This window comes from Lissotriton helveticus, chromosome 10 (genome assembly GCF_964261635.1).
Source record: "Lissotriton helveticus chromosome 10, aLisHel1.1, whole genome shotgun sequence".
In the NCBI taxonomy this organism is placed as follows: domain Eukaryota; kingdom Metazoa; phylum Chordata; class Amphibia; order Caudata; family Salamandridae; genus Lissotriton; species Lissotriton helveticus.
The window spans coordinates 38,079,304-38,101,544 of record NC_136071.1 but is presented as its reverse complement, the minus strand read 5'-3'; the positions used below and the strand labels follow the sequence as shown (position 1 = coordinate 38,101,544).

At 44.8% G+C, this 22,241-nt stretch overlaps 1 protein-coding gene across 1 annotated transcript; it reads left to right on the top strand.

Annotated features, from left to right (window-relative positions):
* Nucleotides 1-7,614: 7,614 nt before the first annotated feature.
* Nucleotides 7,615-21,903, top strand: LOC144785323 (myosin-1-like). Its single transcript, XM_078664287.1, has 4 exons — nt 7,615-7,772; nt 7,859-8,002; nt 21,385-21,519; nt 21,883-21,903. Exons 1-4 carry the CDS (start codon nt 7,719-7,721, stop codon nt 21,901-21,903), a joined length of 354 nt encoding a protein of 117 aa, XP_078520413.1. The 5' UTR covers nt 7,615-7,718.
* The last annotated feature ends 338 nt before the right edge of the window (nt 21,904-22,241 follow it).

The following is a 22,241-nucleotide window of genomic DNA, read 5'->3' as shown; positions in this document are numbered from 1 at the left end:
TTTTCCTGGGTTTTCGATACCGGTTCTATTGCTCCCTTTCGGAGCATTGTCTGAATCTCCTGCCGGAGTTGATACAGATGATTGGCTCTCTGGTGCATCGGTGGCGTACAAGGGGGCGTCTGAAGAAATTCTAGGGTGTGACCGAATTGAACTATTTTGAGGACCCATTGGTCCGTTGTTATTTTTCGCCAATTGTGAAGATAGTGAGCAATCTTTCCACCCTGGGGAGCATCTGACAGAGCCGGAAGATGGAGGTTGTCATTGCCGACGGGTGTTGTCCTTTCCTCGGCCACCACGTCCTCTTGGAGTTGATTTTGTGTATCCTCCTGACGGACGCTGGTTATAATGCTGACGGTACGGCTGCGATGAGGACTGATAAGAAGACGAATATCTCCCTTGTTGGTATCCTCCTCTATACGAGGATTGTCCTCTCCCCCTGGAGCCACGAAAAGGGGTTTTCCTGTACTGCATTGTTCCCAGAGCCTTTGCCGTATCAGTATCCTTCTTGATACTTTCCAGCGTATCATCTATATGTTTTCCAAATAATTCTTCCCCATTGAAAGGGAGGTCTAAAATTTTGTTTTGCACCTCCGGTCTAAATGCTGTTGCCCGTAGCCAACCTTGCCTGCGCAGGACCGCAGCTCCTCCCAAGGATCTAAATGCCGTGGTCGCTATATCCATAGCGCAGTCTATGACTTCAGCCGAAGTCCTCTCTCCTTCCATGAGAATTTTCTTCGCCTCCTGTTTCTCTGGATCTGGCACCAGGTTAACGTACGGAGACAGGTCACACCACATCTGCCTGTCATACCTTCCCAATATAGCGAGGGCATTAGCGGCTCTCACAAGCAGAGCAGACATTAATGAAAAACGTTTCCCTGCGTTATCCAACCTTCTGCCCTCTTTGTCTGGAGGTGTTGCAATCGGAGCAGATGGGTTCCTGGATTTCTGTTGTGCCGCCTGCGTGATCACAGAATCTGGTTTGGGATGACCCAAAAGGCAAGATGGTGCATCGACTGGTGCTTTATACTTTTTATCCATTCTGGCCAGAACCGGTGTTACCGTCGCTGGCGTCTCCATGACCTTCAATCCTTCCTTCCAGATATGAGACACTATAGGCAGAGATCGTACAGATCTCCTATACGAGTCTTTAAAGTCATATAGAAAACACTCCGTTTTCTCCTCTGTCATGGTCAGTGCAAACCTCTTAGTGGCTCTCTCCATCAAATTATGAAATCCACCAATGTCCTCCGGTGGCGAGTCCACTGGTCTCTGTGGAGGAGTTGGTGGGGACCTAACAGTAGGTTCCGGCACAATCTCTCTCCTACGAATCGGAGTTTCTGGAACCGATCGTGGACGTGGAGTAGTCTCTATGGCCTGTTGAGCGACTGGAGTCGCTGGGTATCTTTTCCTATAATCCTCCAACATTCCCTGGAGATCCTTCAACAAAGAGGTTGGCACACTTGTCATCTCCTCTCGTTGCTGTTGGCGATATCGGTGTTGTTCCTGGGGTTGCTCTTGATAACCCCCATATTCCTCCTCAGAATCGTATTCTTGGTACTTGACCTGTAATTGTGAAGGGCTACTGGCAATACCATACTCATCATCTTCCTCCGAATCTTCCTCCTCCAGTAAGTGAGACGGTAGCAATGGGGAGACCTTGCTTGGAGATGTAACCTCAGGTGTTATTGGTTTTTTCCAAGGCACCAACCTTTTTTCTGGTGTTTTTTCCCTCGTCGACGAGCCCGTCTACGAGATTCCCATCGCCGTCGTCGACCAAGTCATTGTCGTCGACGCCACCGTCGACGTTGTAGTGACCGTCGACGCTGTCCTCGTCGACGTCGTCGTCCTCGTCGACGCTGCCATCGACGACACAGTCCTCGTCCACGCTGCCGTCATCGACGCTGCCGTCATTGACACGGTCGTCGACGACTTCGTCGACGGTGAAACTGACGACAATATAGTCGTCGGCGGAGAAATCGTCGATGCTGTTTTCTCACAGCCTTATCCTTTTTCGTCGACGACGGAGGTGTTTTCGTCGTCGTCGATGGTCCCTTTTTAGTCGACGGAGTTGATTTCTCCTCAGAAGGCACAGAAGAAGATCGTTTGATGGTAATCTTGATCCCTACTTCCCTTTAGATGAGACTGAAGGGGATTTTGAGGGACTGCGCCCTGAAGACCCTGGAGTGGTCTTTTTTGGGGCCTTCTCAGGTCTTTCCCCTGAGGAATGTGTCTGAGGAGATCTACTTCTCTTCTGAGATCTCTTAGACGCCACAGATTCCTCCTCACTCTCACTTGAGAGGATTTCCTTCCTGGCTTTGACTTTCTGAAGCCAGATCAGTAGCCTTCCCTCACGATCTCTCAAGGTCTTATTTGAAAAGGTACGACATACCTTACAATCTGCTGCCTTATGGTCTGGATAGAGACAGTAGATGCAGTCCTTGTGAGGGTCATCTGTAAACAGCCTCTTCTTGGAGCAGGTTGAACAAGCTCTGAATAATCCTTTTTTCTCTTTCTCAGACATGGTTGATGTAGAAACCTCAAATCCAAGTCAAAATACTGTAGAAGTAAAGATTTTGAGCAGAGCTCAAAGGAGACTCCCTAGCACAACGTGCGGTAGAAAAATCTGAGGGGCAGAAGGTTTTCTCAGGAGTGTTCTAGAGGGTGAGGAGCTCTGATTGGTTCAGAGAAAAGTTTGGGCCTTTTTTACATAACAAAGGCTATGGGTTGCAAAAGGGAAATGGGACTAGGCCTCTTTTCAGTTTGCTATACTACTAAGCACTGCTTTTTTATATACCGGAGACTCCCGTCTCGACGACGGGGAATGATTCAGGCATGTGAATCTATGAAAGTTCCAATACTGGAGTAAGTTGTAGGTCACAGTGCTAACAAGCAGCTGAAGACAGAAGGCCATCCTTGTTTAGACATTCAGGAGTCCAGAGTGCTCTGTAAGTTGTCCATAACTTGCATTGTAAGATGAGAGGCGAGACTTTGCGTTGTAGAGTAGATCAACAGGTGTCGGCCCATTGTGATGGTAGGATGGGGTCAATGTTGTACTCAATGCATGATGCTTCCCATGTCCTTTGGATCTCGTCTGTTTAATGTTGAGGTTGTTATTTTAAATTTTGTATACATTATAGAGACTTTATTATTTTTGGCCATTAGGATTTGAGGAGAATATAGACAGTCCGCTGTGTGTAGTTTTTAAAAACTCTGAGAGCAAATTTACAGGACAGAAAGTTGTAAAAGTCGATTGGCTGAAGGTCAAATTTAGAGGTGTAGCAAAAGTTAGTGAGTTTTCAGGTTGGATGATGTATTTGGCATATGGTATGCCAAGTGAGACCCACCTTTCCCAGAAAGAGGGATTAGGATCAAGTTTTATGATTGGACTAGCAACCCATCCCGACGTTGTCCGGTTATGAATTGCTGCCGGCCAGTAGTATATTGTTTTGTAGGATTTCGTTTTGATAGCATTTCTTATCTGTGACAGGCCTGTGAAACGCTCCGATTCACAGTGCACTGCTGATGCACTTAAGAGTGCGCGTTCAGTAGTGTGTGAACTCGAGTTTCCCTATTTTATTTTTCCTTGCAATATTATATAGCGCGAACTCGACAACATGGCATGAGCACAATTTACATTACAGAATAACACATTCATTTGTGGTAGGCACGGGGAGACAAAGCGATTTGCCTGGAATCACAGGATGTTGAGCTGATGCCGAGATTCAAACATAGCTCCCCAGCTCTAAAGTTCGCAATTCTAGAACTTGTGGCGGGAGGTGTGTCTAAAATTGTATGTCGGTGCTGGCCATCAATGGGAGAGACCTGTGCATTTTTCATATCAGTGGTGAAAAAAATATGAGTATGTTGCTTGAGATGTGGGCCGCCGTGCCACCAATGTACTTACCGGGAGAGGGTAAACACCCATTATTCCGCAACTTTCTTTCCGCATACCATCACTCCGCATACTTTCATTACGAAAGTACCATGACTCCGCAATGCCATTATAACGCATGGCATTACATTTTATATGCTTTTACCACGCATAAAATTACAACGAAATTCGTTGTAAATGCATGAATGGTAAAAGCATGGTTTTTTTAATGTTTGGATAAGGTAAGTATGGGTATAGGGGTATATGTTTTGGAGTACTGAGGTATATGTTTTGGGGTGTTTGGGTATTTTAAGGGTTCAGATATAGTTTTGGGTTATGGGGTACAGGGGTAGTTTTAGGGTTTAGGGATAGGTATGGGTTTTGGGGTACAGGGGTATTTTTAGGGTTCAGGGCTAGGTTTGGGTTTTGGGGTATAGGGGTATATTTAGGGTTCAGGGGTAGGTTTGGGTTTTGGGGTACAGGGGTATTTTTAGGGTTCAGGGCTAGTTTTGGGTTTTGGGGTACAGGGGTATTTTTAGGGTTAGGGATAGGTTTGGGTTTTGGCGTACAGGGTATATTTATAGGGTTAAGATGGGTTAGTGTTTAAGGGTGTTTGGGTATTTTAAGGAGTAAGGGTGGGTTATGATTATGGGGTGCAGGGGTATTTAAAGGGAGCAGGGTGGACGTCCGGAGCTGGAATGTACAGAACCCGGGAAGAAAAAACAATGAAATATTGGGCACAACGCTCGCTTTTTTTTTCCGTAAGCCCGCGTCCCGCACACGCCCACGCCCCATGGACATGATATGAGACATGGCATGAAGGGTGGAACGTACCACACGCCCCAAGCACACGCCCACAGCACAACGCAGACACGCCCACAAGGGACTACTTTGCTGGCACGGTTCTTTTATCTTTTAAATGTATATGGTGGGCGTCTGCATAGCCTATGTCCTTCTACTGCAAATGCCCTTTCCAACGCTGTATTGGGTGTTGTGATTGGTGCTGTGGTTCCTGAGATTACCCGCCTCAAAGGTTTGGGCTCTCTCTTTATTATATTAGTATAGATTGAACAATAGGGAGGGAAGCTCTGAGCCTTTGAGTCTATGAGGGAGGTATTTGTCTAGTTTTTTGATAGCAGAGATGGTATTTAATAATTTGGTAAGAATGAGGCACCTTATTATGTTTTGTTGTTAGACTATGTATAAGCGAGAGTGGTGAAGTTAGGGTCAACTCTATGACAACCCAAGTTGGACGATGTGGCACAGACGGGTGCATCCACCAAATGGTAAAGCTGGCTAAGAATACGGTTTGACAATACGTGAAGTTATGGAGGTTACTGCCACCCTAGTGATTGTTTAACTGTAGTCTATGAAGAAAAATTCTCACTTTGGTGTGTGTTCAGGAAGTAAAAGAAAAAGTGTAGTTAAGCAAAGAAGATGCTTCCTTTTACAAACAAACACTTATTTTCTTCATGCACACGCATGTGAATATGTGTCTGGCTGCAAAGTGGGGGCACTTCATAGCCTGAACTTTAATGCCACTTGCTGGTTTTGGGTGAAAAAATAAAGCATGTGCCAAATGTTTCCTCCCTTACTTTTACACTTGTTAAAGATTTTAAATATTTCAAACTATATAATCGACATTGGGTAGAGAAGTAAGGCATGTTGCATTTTAAAATGTGATGGTATGTAAACAAATAATTTGAGTGTGGTTAAAAATCAAAAACAGAAAGGGCCCCATTAGGATGTCAGGCGGATCGCCACCGCCATGCGGGTGGTGGCGATCCGCCCGACATCCTTCCCCGCCCGCCACCCATTTCCCCCCGCCATATTACTATGGGAGTGGGGGGTCCGCTGCGGACAGAAAGACCATCTGCCGCTTTTCCGCCCGGTCGACATGTCGACCAGGCAGAAAAGGGTTCTATACACCGCCATCCATATTAGGATGAGGGCGGGAACATGCTTTTCCGTGGCGGCATTCAGGAATCTCCTGCGGGGGCCCATTGCGGGCCCCCAGGTATTCTGAGAGGTGGGGGGCGCACATGGGGGTACCTGTGGTACCCCCCTGCACTTCAATGTACAACTTGACAGGCACCGCATGGTGCCTGTCACGTTGTACATTGAAGTGCGCGACGTGCATTTTAAGCATTGCGGCGGGTGGTGCTTTCAGCACCGCTCGCCGCAATGTTAAAAATGCGGGATGCGCCCGCCAGTGTGGCAGGCGCATCTAATGGCCCCCACGGGACCGCCGCCCTTATGGCAGGCGGTCCCGTTTTTTTACGTCGGGATGGCGGCCGTACAAAGTCCACCAGCCATCCTAATGGGTCCCAAAGTGTTTTACATTTTCTAATGTACTCAAGACTAATGCCACTCTAAACGTTGCTCTATATTTCAAATTTCTACTTGATCATTGATATATATTTTTAAATATCTACTTTTAAAGTGGCACAGTTCCAAGTCAGTGCATTCTGTGGTATCATATCCAGGTTTACTGTTGTGTTAAGCTAGGTTAATAGACTTATGTTTCAATTTGACTCAGGCGGGCTGCAACACAAATATATGTATGCAGTTATTCCATTGGAAAATGTGGATCCCTATGAGCACCTCAGATTATCAGGAGAGAATGGTGTTCTCGTACAATACACTCGTTTTTGAGGAACATATGTTTTTTATAAATCCACCATGATTTAAACAACTGACAGCACTGGCCAGGAATCCCACTTATAACACTGCTGTAGGACCTCTGGTTCTACTCCTTCGATGCTGTAGGACTCTGGTTCAACCCCTTCCATGCTGTAGGACCTCTGGTTCTACGCCTTCCATGCTGTAGGACCTCTGGTTCTACGCCTTCAATGCTGTAGGACCTCGGGTTCTACCCTTTCGATGCTGTAGGACCTCTGGTTCTACCCCTTCGATGCTGTAGGACCTCTGGTTCTGCCCCTTCAATGCTGTAGGAGCTCGGGTTCTACCCCTTCGATGCTGTAAGACCTCTAGTTCTACTCCTTCAATGCTGTAGGACCTCTGGTTCTACCCAATCGATGCTGTAGGACCTCTGGTTCTTCCCCTTCAATGCTGTAGGACCTCTGGTTCTACTCCTTCTATACTGTAGGACTCTGGTTCTATCCCTTCCATGCTGTAGGACCTCTGGTTCTATTACTTCGATGCTGTAGGACCTTGGGTTCTACCCCTTCGATGCTGTAGGACCTCTGGTTCTATCCCTTCGATGCTGTAGGACTTCCGGTTCTACCCCTTCGATGCTGTAGGACCTCTGGTTCTACCTCTTCAATGCTGTAGGACCTCTGGTTCTACCCCTTTGATGTTGTAGGACCTCTGGTTCTACCCCTTCGATACTGTAGCGATGGATGTCACAAGGCAAGGACCAAGGCATGCACTCTCTGCAGGAGAGATTAGATTAGAGAAGAGCTCTCCTCCATCATGGCCCTTAAGGAAGGGCAGTTTCTGAAACTAGTCAGCATTCATTGAATGTCTCCTGCTCTGATGACGTTCAAGCACCATTTGTGCTGCTCATTTGTGTACTGTATGCCACAAGGATTTACCGGCTTCCCAAGCACAAGGAATGCTTCTGTGCGGGAAGACAAGCCAAGGCTGAGGGAGGGAAGGGAGCATGCTTAGCATGCAGCACATTTCTAAAGTTACAAACATTGTCTTTGGTGTCTTTCTAGTAACCGTCTGCAGCCATGGCTTCGGATGCAGAAATGGCTGTGTTTGGGGAGGCCGCACAATTCCTGCGGAAGAGTGAAAAGGAAAGGCTCGAAGCCAAAACAACCCATTTGATGCCAAAAATACTTGATTCGTAGATGACGAAAAAGAGCTTTACGACAAGGGAATGATTATTACTCGAAAGAATGGAAAAGTCACTGTCAAAACTGATGATGGAAGGGTAAGACAAAGAATGATGATACCTTGCACTCATCCAGGCTCTGCTTCTTCGTAGCTTTAACTCCAATTCAATTTCTTTCCCTATAGACTGTGTCTGTCAAAGACACTCAAGTCTACCCTCAGAATCCTCCCAAGTACGACAAGATTGAAGACATGGTCATAATGACCCATCTGAACGAAGCCTCCGTGCTGCATAACCTCTCTGAGCAATACGCAGCCTGGATGATCTACGTAAGTACAATCACAATGAGCAGCCCGGATGATCTACAAAAGTATACGTAGATACAATCACAATGAGAAACTCATGAACCATACTTTGGTCAGTCAGAGCTCATGATTTGCACTGAGACAATGTGCCCATTGACAAGGGCATTAACATAACCACGTGCTTTTACCATTTTCAGGGGGCATAATACATAGAGACACTTTCAAACACTTCTCTATATCGATCTCTCTCTATGCTGTCTTGACTACTGCAGATAATAGTTCCTGCCTCAGTTGTGTATGCTATACATACATTAAAGGTAGAAAATAACTCCTATAGACGATCACTGCTGTTCTTCCATTGTTACTCCTCCACATTCCATTCTCTTTCCCCAGTGCATTCACTCTCAACCATGCTTGACAGTATTTACCTTCCCTTTGATTTTCCTTTCCCTCCCACTCTACCTCCGCGGCAGGTGGGAAGCCCATTTCTTTGGCACGCAAGCGGTCTTCTTATTATCCCCTCACTGCCCAGTCTGCATTCAATAAGCAGTCTACGGCTTCTTTCCACTCTTGCATGCTACTGAGACTTACAGGTGCCAACAATAATAACATTATTTCTTCCCCTAACTCCTTTACTCACTTCAATGATCTTACATTTTAAAATTAAACTACAGTCCCCAATTCATTAATAGAGCCCACTCAAACACCCACCTTCTTTCCACCAGACAATTCTGCGGCAAAATTATTCTTATGAGGCTTCCAACCATTCCCACCATGGATGCAACCCACTTCAACCACAGGTGCAGTGCACCAGGGTTGTTGCACCTTGTCTATGGTGCAGCAGGGCCTGCTGGTGCACCTTTAAAGTGGTTGGAGATTAGATATGTGCCTAATGCTATGTAAGCAGTATCCACCGTAGGGTTTTAAGGGCGTGTGCTAACATGCGGCTGCAGTCCGCACCAGTCTTCATCAGGACTGATTTGCCTGTCACCTCCCATCAGTTCTCCACTGAGGCTAAGTGCAGAGACTAGTATGTGCGTAGCTTGGAGCAGAGTCTGGGCACAACTTCAACTGGAGAATTTTGCTTCACAAGGCACTTGCTCCTTCGTTCTGCCTGCTCATTATGCACTTTTCGCTCTTCCTTGCACACCTCATACACTACCCTCCATCACATCCCACTCTCCCAGACCTTCCCCATAGTATGTTGCCTTCCATTTTCGTCCATCCAAACGACACAAGCTTCAGTCTCACGGTCAGCATCGCTCCCGTCCACTCTACAGCCCTCACTATCTCCAATGAATGTCTCACTGATTATACTTCTTACCTCCTCATCACTTTTGCTAATACATGTCTCACTCCTTCTCTAGGCGTCACCACCTGCAGCATGAATCAGATCTGTCACTTCCTTCCCTGTTTCACACATCTCAGTTCCTTCATACTCTCATCTTGGGATGTCTCACATCTCATTCTGGTATAGAGTCAAAATATCGAGTTTTTAATATCGACTAGACATAATATCGAGTAAAAAATATAGAATGGACATAATATCGACTAGACATAATATAGACTACCAAAATATCGACTAGAACATTTTAATATCGAATAAAATGGACATAATATTGAATCAAAAATATAGAATGGACATAATATCGACTAAACATAATATAGACAACAAAAATATCGGATTTTAGGTAAGTTAATATTAATTTTTTTTGTGTAATATAATTCTGTAGCGGGTTGTGGGTTTATAGGGGAATAGGGTGGGAAGTAATTTAAATATAATTAATTAAATATGTTATTTTATTTTTTGTTATTTATTTAGAATTAATTGTTAATTAATTATTAATTGGTAATTAATTAAAATATAATTGGTAATTAATTTTAATTGATTAATTGATAAATATTTTAATTTTAGTAATTTATTTTCTGTAGCAGGTTATGGGTTTATAGGGGAATAGGGTGGGAAGTAATTTAATTATAATAAATTAAATATGTTAATTAATTAATTGGTATTTATTTTGAATTAATTGTTAAATAATTTTTAATTGATACATTCTTAATTCTTAATTGATAATTAATTTTAATTAATTGTTTAATTGACAATTATGTGAATAATATTATTTTATTTTCTGTAGTGGGTTGTGGGTTTATAGGGGAATAGGGTGGGTAGTAATTTAATTTTAATTAAATATGTTAATTAATTAATTGATTGGTATTTATTTTGAATAAATTGTCAATGCATTTTTAATTGGTAATTAATTAATTGTTGATTGATCATTAATTTTTATTAATTGATTAATTAATAATTATGTGAATAATATTATTTTATTTGTAGTAGCGGGTTGTGGGTTTATAGGGGAATAGGGTGGGAAGTAATTTAATATAATTAATTAAACATGATAATTAATTAATTGGTATTTATTTTAAATAAATTGTTAATTAATTTTTAATTGGTAATTAATTAATTCTTAATTGGTAATTAAAATGTATTAATTGATTAATTTATAATTATGTGACTTAGATTAATTTATTTTCACTAGAGTGGGGATATTAAAATGTACCCCTATGCTATCCAACGCTTTCCTTACTGTTGCACTCTCTGGAGTGGGAATAGTAATTTTTACCCCTACGCTATCCAACGCTTTCCCTACTGTTGCACTCTCTGGAGTGGGAATAGTAATTTTTACCCCTATGCTATCCAACGTTTTCCCTACTGTTGCACTCGCTGGAGTTGGAATAGTAATTTTTACCCCTAAGCTATCCAACGCTTTCCCTACTGTTGCACTCTTTGGAGTGGGAATAGTAATTTTTACCCCTACGCTATCCAACGCTTTCCTTACTGTTGCACTCGCTGGAGTTGGAATAGTAATTTTTACCCCTACGCCATCCAACGCTTTCCCTACTGTTGCACTCTCTGGAGTGGGAATAGTAATTTTTACCCCTACGCTATCCAATGCTTTCCCTACTGTTGCACTCTCTGGAGTGGGAATAGTAATTTTTACCCCTACGCTATCCAACACTTTCTCTACTGTTGCACTCTCTGGAATGGGAATAGTAATTTTTACCCCTACGCTATCCAACGCTTTCCCTACTGTTGCACTTACTGGAGTGGGAATTGTAATTTTTACCCCTACGCTATCCAACGTCTTCCCTACTGTTGCACTCTCTGGAGTGGGAATAGTAATTTTTATCCCTACGCTATCCAACGCTTTCCCTACTGTTGCACTCTCTGGAGTGGGAATAGTAATTTTTACCCCTACGCTATCCAACGCGTTCCCTACTGTTGCACTCGCTGGGGTTGGAATAGTTATTTTTACCCCTACGCCATCCAACGCTTTCTGTACTGTTGCACTCTCTGGAGTGGGAATAGTAATTTTTACCCCTACGCTATCCAACGCTTTCCCTACTGTTGCACACGCTGGAGTGGGAATAGTAATTTTTACCCCTACGCTTTCCAACGCTTTCCCTACTGTTGCACTCGCTGGAGTTGGAATAGTAATTTTGACCCCTACGCTATCCAACGCTTTCCCTACTGTTGCACTTACTGGAGTGGGAATTGTAATTTTTACCCCTACGCTATCCAACGTCTTCCCTACTGTTGCACTCTCTGAAGTGGGAATAGTAATTTTTATCCCTACGCTATCCAACGCTGTCCCTACTGTTGCACTCTCTGGAGTGGGAATAGTAATTTTTACCCCTACGCTATCCAACGCGTTCCCTACTGTTGCACTCGCTGGGGTTGGAATAGTTATTTTTACCCCTACGCCATCCAACGCTTTCTGTACTGTTGCACTCTCTGGAGTGGGAATAGTAATTTTTACCCCTACGCTATCCAACGCTTTCCCTACTGTTGCACACGCTGGAGTGGGAATAGTAATTTTTACCCCTACGCTATCCAACGCTTTCCCTACTGTTGCACTCGCTGGAGTTGGAATAGTAATTTTGGCCCCTACGCTATCCAACGTCTTCCCTACTGTTGCACTCTCTGGAGTGGGAATAGTAATTTTCACCCCTACGCTATCCAACGCTTTCCCTACTGTTGCACTCTCTGGAGTGTGAATAGTAATTTTTACCACTACGCTATCCAATGCTTTACCTACTGTTGCACTCTTTGGAGTGGGAATAGTAATTTTTACCTCTACGCTATCCAACACTTTCCCTACTGTTGCACTCGCTGGAGTGGGAATAGTAATTTTTACCCCTATGCTATCCAACGCTTTCCCTACTGTTGCACTCGCTAGAGTTGGAATAGTAATTTTTACCCCTACGCCATCCAACGCTTTCCCTACTGTTGCACTCTCTGGAGTGGGAATAGTAATTTTTACCCCTACGCTATCCAACGCTTTCCCTACTGTTGCACACGCTGGAGTGGGAATAGTAATTTTTACCCCTACGCTATCCAACGCTTTCCCTACTATTGCACTCGCTGGAGTTGGAATAGTAATTTTGACCCCTACGCTATCCAACACTTTCCCTACTGTTGCACTTACTGGAGTGGGAATTGTAATTTTTACCCCTACGCTATCCAACGTCTTCCCTACTGTTGCACTCTCTGGAGTGGGAATAGTAATTTTTATCCCTACGCTATCCAACGCTTTCCCTACTGTTGCACTCTCTGGAGTGGGAATAGTAATTTTTACCCCTACGCTATCCAACGCGTTCCCTACTGTTGCACTCGCTGGGGTTGGAATAGTTATTTTTACCCCTACGCCATCCAACGCTTTCTGTACTGTTGCACTCTCTGGAGTGGGAATAGTAATTTTTACCCCTACGCTATCCAACGCTTTCCCTACTGTTGCACACGCTGGAGTGGGAATAGTAATTTTTACCCCTACGCTATCCAACGCTTTCCCTACTGTTGCACTCGCTGGAGTTGGAATAGTAATTTTGACCCCTACGCTATCCAACGTCTTCCCTACTGTTGCACTCTCTGGAGTGGGAATAGTAATTTTCACCCCTACGCTATCCAACGCTTTCCCTACTGTTGCACTCTCTGGAGTGTGAATAGTAATTTTTACCACTACGCTATCCAATGCTTTCCCTACTGTTGCACTCTTTGGAGTGGGAATAGTAATTTTTACCTCTACGCTATCCAACGCTTTCCCTACTGTTGCACTCGCTGGAGTGGGAATAGTAATTTTTACCCCTATGCTATCCAACGCTTTCCCTACTGTTGCACTCGCTAGAGTTGGAATAGTAATTTTTACCCCTACGCCATCCAACGCTTTCCCTACTGTTGCACTCTCTGGAGTGGGAATAGTAATTTTTACCCCTACGCTATCCAACGCTTTCCCTACTGTTGCACTCTCTGGAGTGGGAATAGTAATTTTTACCCCTACTCTATCCAACGCTTTCTCTACTGTTGCACTCTCTGGAGTGGGAATAGTAATTTTTACCCCTACGCTATCCAACGCTTTCCCTACTGTTGCACTTACTGGAGTGGGAATAGTAATTTTTACCCCTACGCTATCCAACGTCTTCCCTACTGTTGCACTCTCTGGAGTGGGAATAGTAATTTTTATCCCTACGCTATCTAACGCTTTCCCTACTGTTGCACTCGCTGGAGTGGGAATAGTAATTTTTACCCCTGCGCTATCCAACGCTTTCCCTACTGTTGCACTTGCTGGAGTTGGAATAGTAATTTTCACCCCTACGCTATCCAACGCTTTCCCTACTGTTGCACTCTTTGGAGTGGGAATAGTACATTTTTACCCCTACGCTATCCAACGCTTTCCCTACTGTTGCACTCGCTGGAGTTGGAATAGTAAATTTAAATCTCTCGCTATCCTACGGAAAAAATATTGTATATGTTTTGTTAATAATATGTATATATATATATATATATATATATATATATATATATATATATATATATATGTTTAAAAAAATGTTTTTAGTTACAATAAATATTTATTAATTTTAAGTTTATTTAAGTATTTTAAGTATGTTTAAATTAGTTATATTTATTATTATAGTACTCAGTCAGTCAGTCATAAGCTTTTATTCGATATGCAAGATATCTTATAAGCACAATACAATACAACCATGTAAAAATGTACAAAATCAATATATGTAAGTCAGTAGTAAACTCATTTAAAAGGGATAAAAAGGACATCAAAATGCCCAAAATAAATTAGCTAAAAAGAGAATTAAACTGCTACTGACAATCTCTTGCAACGAATAAGCCAGAACTGCTTTAAAAATTTTAGCTATTCCACATATAATTTGGGGGGATGTGTCCGTCATTAAAATACGCAAAGCTACTAGGTAACTACGTGTACCCATGTTCCGGCAAAGAGGTTTAAGCCAAGTGCTCCTGGGCTTTGCATAGTCCGGACATTCAAACAGGATGTGCGTAATGGACTCAATCCTGCTCGGACAACATGCGCAGTTGGGAGACATGTGAGGAGCTGATTTCCATTTTGATACCACGGCCCCGAGCGGGAGAGAGCCAACTCTAAATTTAAAATATAGTGCTCGATCAAAAGGGAGGGTAATGAGGTCCAAATAAGGCTCAAATGCCACCACATCTTTTACCACTAAAAAGGCAGCAGTAGACTTGCAGTGGTTCGGGTTTGTAACTAAATGTTCTGCGGACCATTTCCAATAAAGACTCTTCACAACCTCTTTTGGTGGGGCTGTGCGAGTTGTCCAACAGTCCCCCAGTCCGATTTTCTCCAGGAGCATTTTAGTGTCTCTCAGCCATCTTATTTTTGCCCAGCCGCCCAGACTCATTATTTCAGCCAGTCCATCAGCATATGATTTCAGTTCTTCACCCCTCCAAATTCTTGTCCATAATAGGAGGGGACGGAGTTGGGCCTGGTCTTTGATGTTTTTACAACCTGTGTCCAACAACACAGGTATGGTCAGAGTGCTCGGAGGGATGGCAATAATGGTTTTTAGCAGCTTACTTTCCACTGTGGCCAAGGCCTCCAAGCGGCAATGACCCCACAATTCTGCGCCATACAAGGCCGATGTTACTACCTTGGCTTTGTAGATTTCAATTACTGGGGTAAGCGATCTCCTGGGAGAGGCCCGAAATTCCCTCAACAGGGCTCCTCCTACCCTTTTGTGGTTGAGAACCATCTTATCAATGTGAGGCGCCCAGGACATTTTGTCTGTTATCCGAATTCCAGGGTAATCGAATTCGGATACTTTCTCCAAGGCAACAGAATTGAGCGTGGGAGGACGGCCCAATTTCCGTGGGGGATTTAGGACTAAATATTTTGTTTTGTCCACGTTAATTACTAGGCCCTTGGAAGCACAAAAATCCTGAAAACGGGTTAGCAGTTTTTGGAGACCTTGCGGAGTCTTGGAGATCAAAAGCGTGTCGTCCGCAAATAGCAGGGTGGGTATCCGCACACCTCCGAGACAGGGAGCATCAGCTGGGTCCAATTGAAGATATTCTACCACCCCATTCACATATAGTGAAAATAGGGTGGGCGCCAGGACGCAACCCTGTCTCACGCCCCTGGACACCGGTATTTTCTCAGTGAGCTCTCCGCTTTTACCCCAGCGGACCTGGACGAAGGTATGGGCATGGAGGGTGACAAGGAGGGACAAGATGTAGGGGGGCAGTCCCAACTCATGAAGCACCCTCCACAATTCTTCCCGGGGAACTAGGTCAAAGGCAGTCTTCAGGTCTATAAAGGCCAAATATAGACTGCCTTTGCCTAGCTCCACCACCTTCCACCCCAAGAGTGCCAACCTGAACACCTGCTCTATCGTCCCCATTCCTGCCCGGAAACCTGCCTGAAAATCAGATAGTATGTTGTTCTCCTCCACCCAGTGTAAGATCCTCCCAAGTATGGCTTTGCCTGCTATCTTTTGGGTGGAATCTATCAGGCTTATAGGGCGGTAGTTCCCCGGGGTTTCTCTACACCCTTTTTTATGAATCGGTACCACCACCGCCCCTTTCCATGATTCTGGCACTGGCCCTTCCCTCATAATGTCGTTAAGGAGTGCTGCAATGACCCTACCCCACTCAGCTGGATATGCCCTCATAAGGTCCCCCGGAAGGCCATCTGGGCCAGCTGCCTTACGGGGGGCCACCCACCCTATCACTTTTTCAATCTCTAGAGGTGTAAAGAGATCATAGGCGTGGGGTTCGATTGCTAGAGGGGAATACGCCCTAACATTCAATTCCCCTTGTGCCGGGAGATATAAAGTTCCAAAATGTTTTACCCAACTTTGTGGCGGGATGTTGCAGGGTCTCGTAGCTGCCTCGAGCCTATTCCGTGATCCTATTAGGTTCCAAAAAATCCTTGAGTCCCTACATTTACTAGCTTGGAGCAGATCTTCCCAGAATTTGTCTTCCCACTCCCTCTTAGCATGTTTGAGGGATCTATTGTAGGCCTTCCTTGCTACCTGAATATCACTGTGGGAATTACGCTTTACTGCCTCAACAAGCCTTGCCTTATGGACCCTACATGAATGAGTATACCAGCCATCTTCAGGTTTTTTACTTCTCTTGTTACTCGACTTACTAGAGTGGATGGTAAATACATTAGAGAGGGCCTCTACTAGGGAGACAAAAAGTCCACTTGGCCTACCCACCCCTTCTAGGGGCGACCCCAAGGATGCCACTGCATGGTTTAAAAGGGAAAAAATTTCACTGACCCTTGCCTCCGATAGGACCAATTTAGCCCATTTTATTCGTCTGCCGCATGGCGAGACTTCGGACTCATCAGGGGGCATTACCACCGGGTTAACATGACCTTCTATTGCAGATCGCCACCACTGTTTCATACTTAAGGAAAGTGGGTTATGATCACTTTCAGTTGTTGGGACTACCAGCATGTCCATCACATGCTTCCATAGATACACATCTACTAAAATGTAATCTATTCTGGAGGTGTGTCCTGGTCTATTGTATGTGTGGGCACCCCCCCTATCCGAGGTTGTCCTCCCATTAACTGCCCTTAGATTTAATTCCAGGCTCAGGGAGTATAACTGTAGCGCCACTTCAGACCACCTTCTGATAGGTGGGAGTTCCAATACAGGAATCCCCAACCTAATATCCTCCTCATCTTGTTCAAGGGCAACATCCGAGCCCAAAGGCTCGAACGTACAGTTCATGTCGCCCACGACCAGCGTACGCAAACTGTGGGGGGTTTTATTTAGGAGGGTCTCAAGAAGGGATATTACCGATGACTTTCTTCCACCCTTAGTCCCTCTGGCATAAACATTATAGACATTTAAAACCAATCTTCCCCGCTGATCTAGTAGAATAATATTTTGGATATCCGGGTGGCCTGTATGAAGTTCCTCTACTCTACAATCTAGGGCAGCTGCTACCCAAATGAGCAGGCCACCAGAAGGTCGCCCTCTTCCAGTTTCAGAGGTCAATGCAGGGACAGAGTAGGAAGAGAATCCCGCCCTGTGTGCCGGCACTAAGCTCCACGTCTCTTGGAAGATACACAGAGAGTGTTCATCCACCCATGCAGTGAAGTCAGGCAAGGCCAACTTCCTTGTAATCCCTGCGACGTTCCAGCTGAAAACCTTAAATACTAGGCCCGTCACAGCTGGAGCGTCGCAAGGCGCAGGAATACCCTTAACTGTGGCCCTCATCCCACTAGTATCTCCAATATCTCCAATAGGAGAGAAGTCAATTTGGGAGGATAATACTACCTTTGGCTTTGGAACACTCACGGATACTTTGTCCTCGGCTGCATTTTTGCATACCCCAGGTTCGTCCTCCTGTAGTCAGTTGGACCCTGACACCCGCACTGAGTTCATCCCTCCACTCCCGGGTGCCCTGGCCCCAGCTGTCTCGGAGGAGCTTAGGCTTTCTCGAGTTAGAGTAGCATTTTGCCTAGGGTAAAAATAGGACAAATCTACCACTTTAACCCCTGGGGCCCCCATATTTTTTATTGGGGTACAGATGGAAGGGACTACTCTGGGGTCCTGAAAGTTTATTATTATACAGTCCCCCTCCTGGGTTTTCTTTCCCTGCCCTACCCAGCCTACTCTACGCACACTTAGAATAATCCCATCCACATCCAGCGGAATTGGCTTGTTTGCCTTTAGCCAGTGGATGCACTTATTCTTGAGTGATTCGTGGTTTTCCAACTGGTCTTCCTTTAGTGGGGGGACGTTTACCAGAACTGTAACAAAAGGTTGACAGTCTGGAGGGAGATTTATTGGAGGAGTACGGCGTACTGGTTTCCTAGAAGCCGGTACAGTGGTAGTTAGAGGTGTAGGTTGGGAAGCGGGAATTGAGAATTTCCCCGTTACTAGTCCCTGAGCCTTATCACATGAGCCTGGTGTTTGTGTATTTTTTAATTTGCCACTAGTTGTCTGGGGCTGCTTTTGTGGCAGTAATTTGGGCTTAGATGCGGCTACCTCTGAGTGCGCTGGTGGCCCCTTGAAATTCGGTCCTGCTTTAGGAGGGGGAAACGTTTTAGGAACTGGGGTTTGTGGTCTATTAATGTCAACCTTATTTAATATTTTTAGAGGCTTAGGGACTCTCTGTGGTGGTAAAGAAACTACTGGAGGCTCACTCTCCATCAGATCCATGTCAGGGCTTTCACTCGCTCTGACTAGTTGTTTAAATGTGGATTTGAGTGAGTAGAACCCATCGAGGGTTGATTGCTCTAATTTATCTATTCTAGACCCCAGGCTCTTGATCTGTGTTAGGAGGGGCATCAAGAGACTATTTACCCTCTCTAAAATAATATCGATAGTTACAGGGTCAGGCGGGTTTGAGGCATTTACTATGGTATCATTAGGAAGTGGCCCCTTCAGGGTAGCCACTACCCCCCCTTCTGCCACGTCTTTATTCCCCATAGTCGTGCCCCTTAGCTTATCCATGCCAAAACCTGGGAGCTTTATTGTTGATTGGTAAAGTGAGGCCTGGCTCACCAATCTGCCCTTTTTACCGTGTCTTGTCTTTTTACTTTTGTTTCTCTTATCCTGTCTAGTCTCTGGGATCTGGCTACTTGAGGGCACCCCTTCTAAGACCCCGTCTGTTATTATCATAATCGGAGTGGGTGAAATTGGCGGTAAAGACTGACTAATTGCATCGTTTGGGGGTTTAGGTGATACAGGTGGAGCTGGAATAATAAGACCAACCTCTTCCTCAATGCTTCTAGGAAGAAGCGTGGCCACAAAATCCACCCCGTCTATGTTTTGCCCTATTTCAATCAGTTGGGACGGGTCTGTAGAATCGCCTAGAGCTCCTACAGTAGGGGCAAGTAGAACCCGCTCACAAGCCGGAGTAGACGCTTGCACAGCAGCCCCCAGTGATGCACGTCTTGATGGGAGGTAGATCTCGGATAGGCGCCGCTCTGACACAGCGATCTCCTTTTCTATTACAGCCACCACCCTGGTAATAAACCGATCCATAGTTCCTATCACAGGGCTCCCTGCAATAACTCGGCTATCGCCTTCGCTCCTGAGAGGTCTTCCTGAGCGGGTAGACATGATGTAAAGAGCACCGTTGGGCCTCAACGGCTGTATGTAGATGCTGCTGTTGCAGGGGAAAGGGACGTGGCCCAGCCCAGCCGCTGTCAGCCCCTGACGGCCACAGACGGCCCGCCCTTTGCCCGGGCTTCGCTCGGCGTCCTGCTCGCGTCCCGCTCGCGTCCCGCTAAGCGTCGAGCTGTTCTTAAAATAGGGGGCGTTGCAGGCGGGGGCGTGTCTGATTGTGGGCGCGTCCGCCTGTGCAGCTGGGGAAGCAGGGACTCCTGGTCTTCCGAGTCCCTGCTTAGCGCCGACAAGCTGGTCCGTCCAGGCGCCTCCCAGTGACAGCGCTTAGATCTCGCCTCTCCCTCCTTCAAGCCGCGAATTACTTTTAAGATATTTTAAAAAATCGATATTTTGAATGTCTATATTTTTTCCTATCGATATTTTGGAGTCGATATTTTTGTACTTACCTGTTTGTAGATAGGAAGTCGATATTCTGGCATTCGATATTTTTACCTCGATATTTTGACTGTCGATATTTTGACTGTCGAAATTCTGTCAGTGATCCCTCATTCTGTTTACTCCCTTCCATTTTTAGGTCGAGTCTAGAGCCAGTGCGTATGTGCTGCTCTGCAAGACTTGTAGTGGAGTAGGGAATAGAAGCTCCACCCACTAGCCGCCCATGTTTGGCATTGGCTTGTGTCATTGTCTGTCCTAAATGCTGGCTTCTTATTCATAAATAGGCTTGTTAATCCCTCCTTAGTATCGCCTCCTCTTCATTTGTCACCTCCCATGGCGACTGGCCCTTTTACTTTGGTTGTTACACAGTACCAGTACACAGTACCTGCTTTTCATGCTGGACAGACCGGCAAGAAAAGGCAGTGAAAAGCTGCCATCGTACTCCTCAGGTCGAACAAAGGCGATTGGGGGAGTACTGGAGGATTTCCGGATTGCGGACAGCTGTCGTCCGTAATCCGGAAATCCGAGTTGGATTCCTTCTCGACCGAGCACATCGGAATGGCTGGGTCGGGAAGGAATCCGTCCGGGACTGATCGATTCGGTCGGAAGGGCTCCGAACATGGTTCGGAGCCCTTCAGGCCGAAATCAGAATCGGCCCCAATGTGTTTGTCTGAAGCCAATGCAATAATTGCTCTTATAATCATCCAGCAGACGATGCATGAAAGCCAATACTACTACTTAACATTAACATTTCTCATGTCATTGGAATACAGTTAGTTACAAATCTAAAATACTTTACTAAACATATTGTTCTGTAGTACTTCAAAACCACTATTACTTATACCTTGGGCCAAAGTACAAGTCGGTTCATTCACTTTAAATGCTGAATACTTCAACCAAAATGCTTTTATGTTTGGAAAGTTTTGTGTCAGACTTTCAAACTCTGATGAGTCAGTGATTGGTCATCATTGAACATGAAGGGGAGAGGAGTTGGCCTAACGGCTAGGGCGCTCAACCTCGGACCTGGGGATCTGGGTTCGAGTCTCGGTAACGACGCCAAAACCTCCTGTGATTCTGGGCAAATCACTTAATCTCCCCGTGCCTAAAAATGAAAGTAACTGGAAACGTAAAAATGTACCGTAACTGGAAAAATATGAAAAGCGCTCTGATACCTGATTCGGTTTGGGTCTAGTTCGCGCTATATAAAACTCTGCAAAAAAAGAGGCGGGGGAGATGTCTCACTTTGTTTGGGTTTAATGAGAATTTATTTATTATGATATGTTAATCCTGTCCACGAACTGATCTTTACTATTGTTAACTTCTGGATATGTTTGTTTTTGATTATATTTCTTTCCTGTGCTGCTAATAAAAACTATTTAAAAAAAAAAAAAAAAAAGATGTCTCACTTTCTCCTATTTCCTCCACTGACACAATAGTAAGAAACTGAAACAACCCAGTCGTGATTTAAAATTAAAACATTCAATTAAAGTCATCCAAAAGATCATCCAAAAGATTACTTATTCTCTTTTTTCTATTATTAGGAGGAGCAAGTAAACGCGCATCTGACCCGATTCAGAAAGGTGCAGCACGAGCTTCAAGAAGCTGAGGAAAGGGCTGATATCCCAGAATCGCAAGTTAATAAACTCAGGACTAAGAGCCGCGACACTGGAGGCAAGGTGAGATACATCAGATAGGCAGGCAGCATGCTCTTACTTTCGGTAGCATGCTATTACTTTCATTTTTTTCCTCAAATGCGTTTCTTCTCTTTAAACCATTTTTCAAGTTCATTTTTTCAATCTAAATCAAGAAACACCAAATAAATAGGTGGTAAGCAGTCCCACAAAAGTGCTTCACTTGGAGTGGGTGAGAGTTCCCAAAGATTTGTACTTGTTAAAAAAGAGTGATCTCTTGAATGAAAATCCGGGAGATACTAACTTTTTTTAAGCCTGCTCATTAGAAACATTGCTCACAGACAGGGGTAATGAAGTTATTAAATGTCATCAGTTTTCTCAATATTAAAACAAACATCTTTTTTCCAGAAAGCTGACAGTGAAGAATAAACCCCTGTATATCTAAAAGGAGGAAACTGAAGTTTACAAAATGTGAATTCAAGTCTTCCCTGAAAAATCCTTGTCTATCTTGTTACCATAAATTCATTTTTTACATGTTATCCCCTTCAATGTCTCTCCATTTTTAGGTCTCAGCTGGGCGGGGAAGCTTTGCTGACACGCCTCTCCGAGAGATCTTGTAATCTAAAAAGGACTCTAAGCTCCGCCCCTCCTTTTCCATTGGGTAGCGTCAGCGTTCATGGTAAACGCTGGCTTCCCAATGGAAAAGAGGGTTTCTGGGTGCCATCCTGTCCGATTTTCGCACTGCCCCTACGGACACCGGAGTAGCT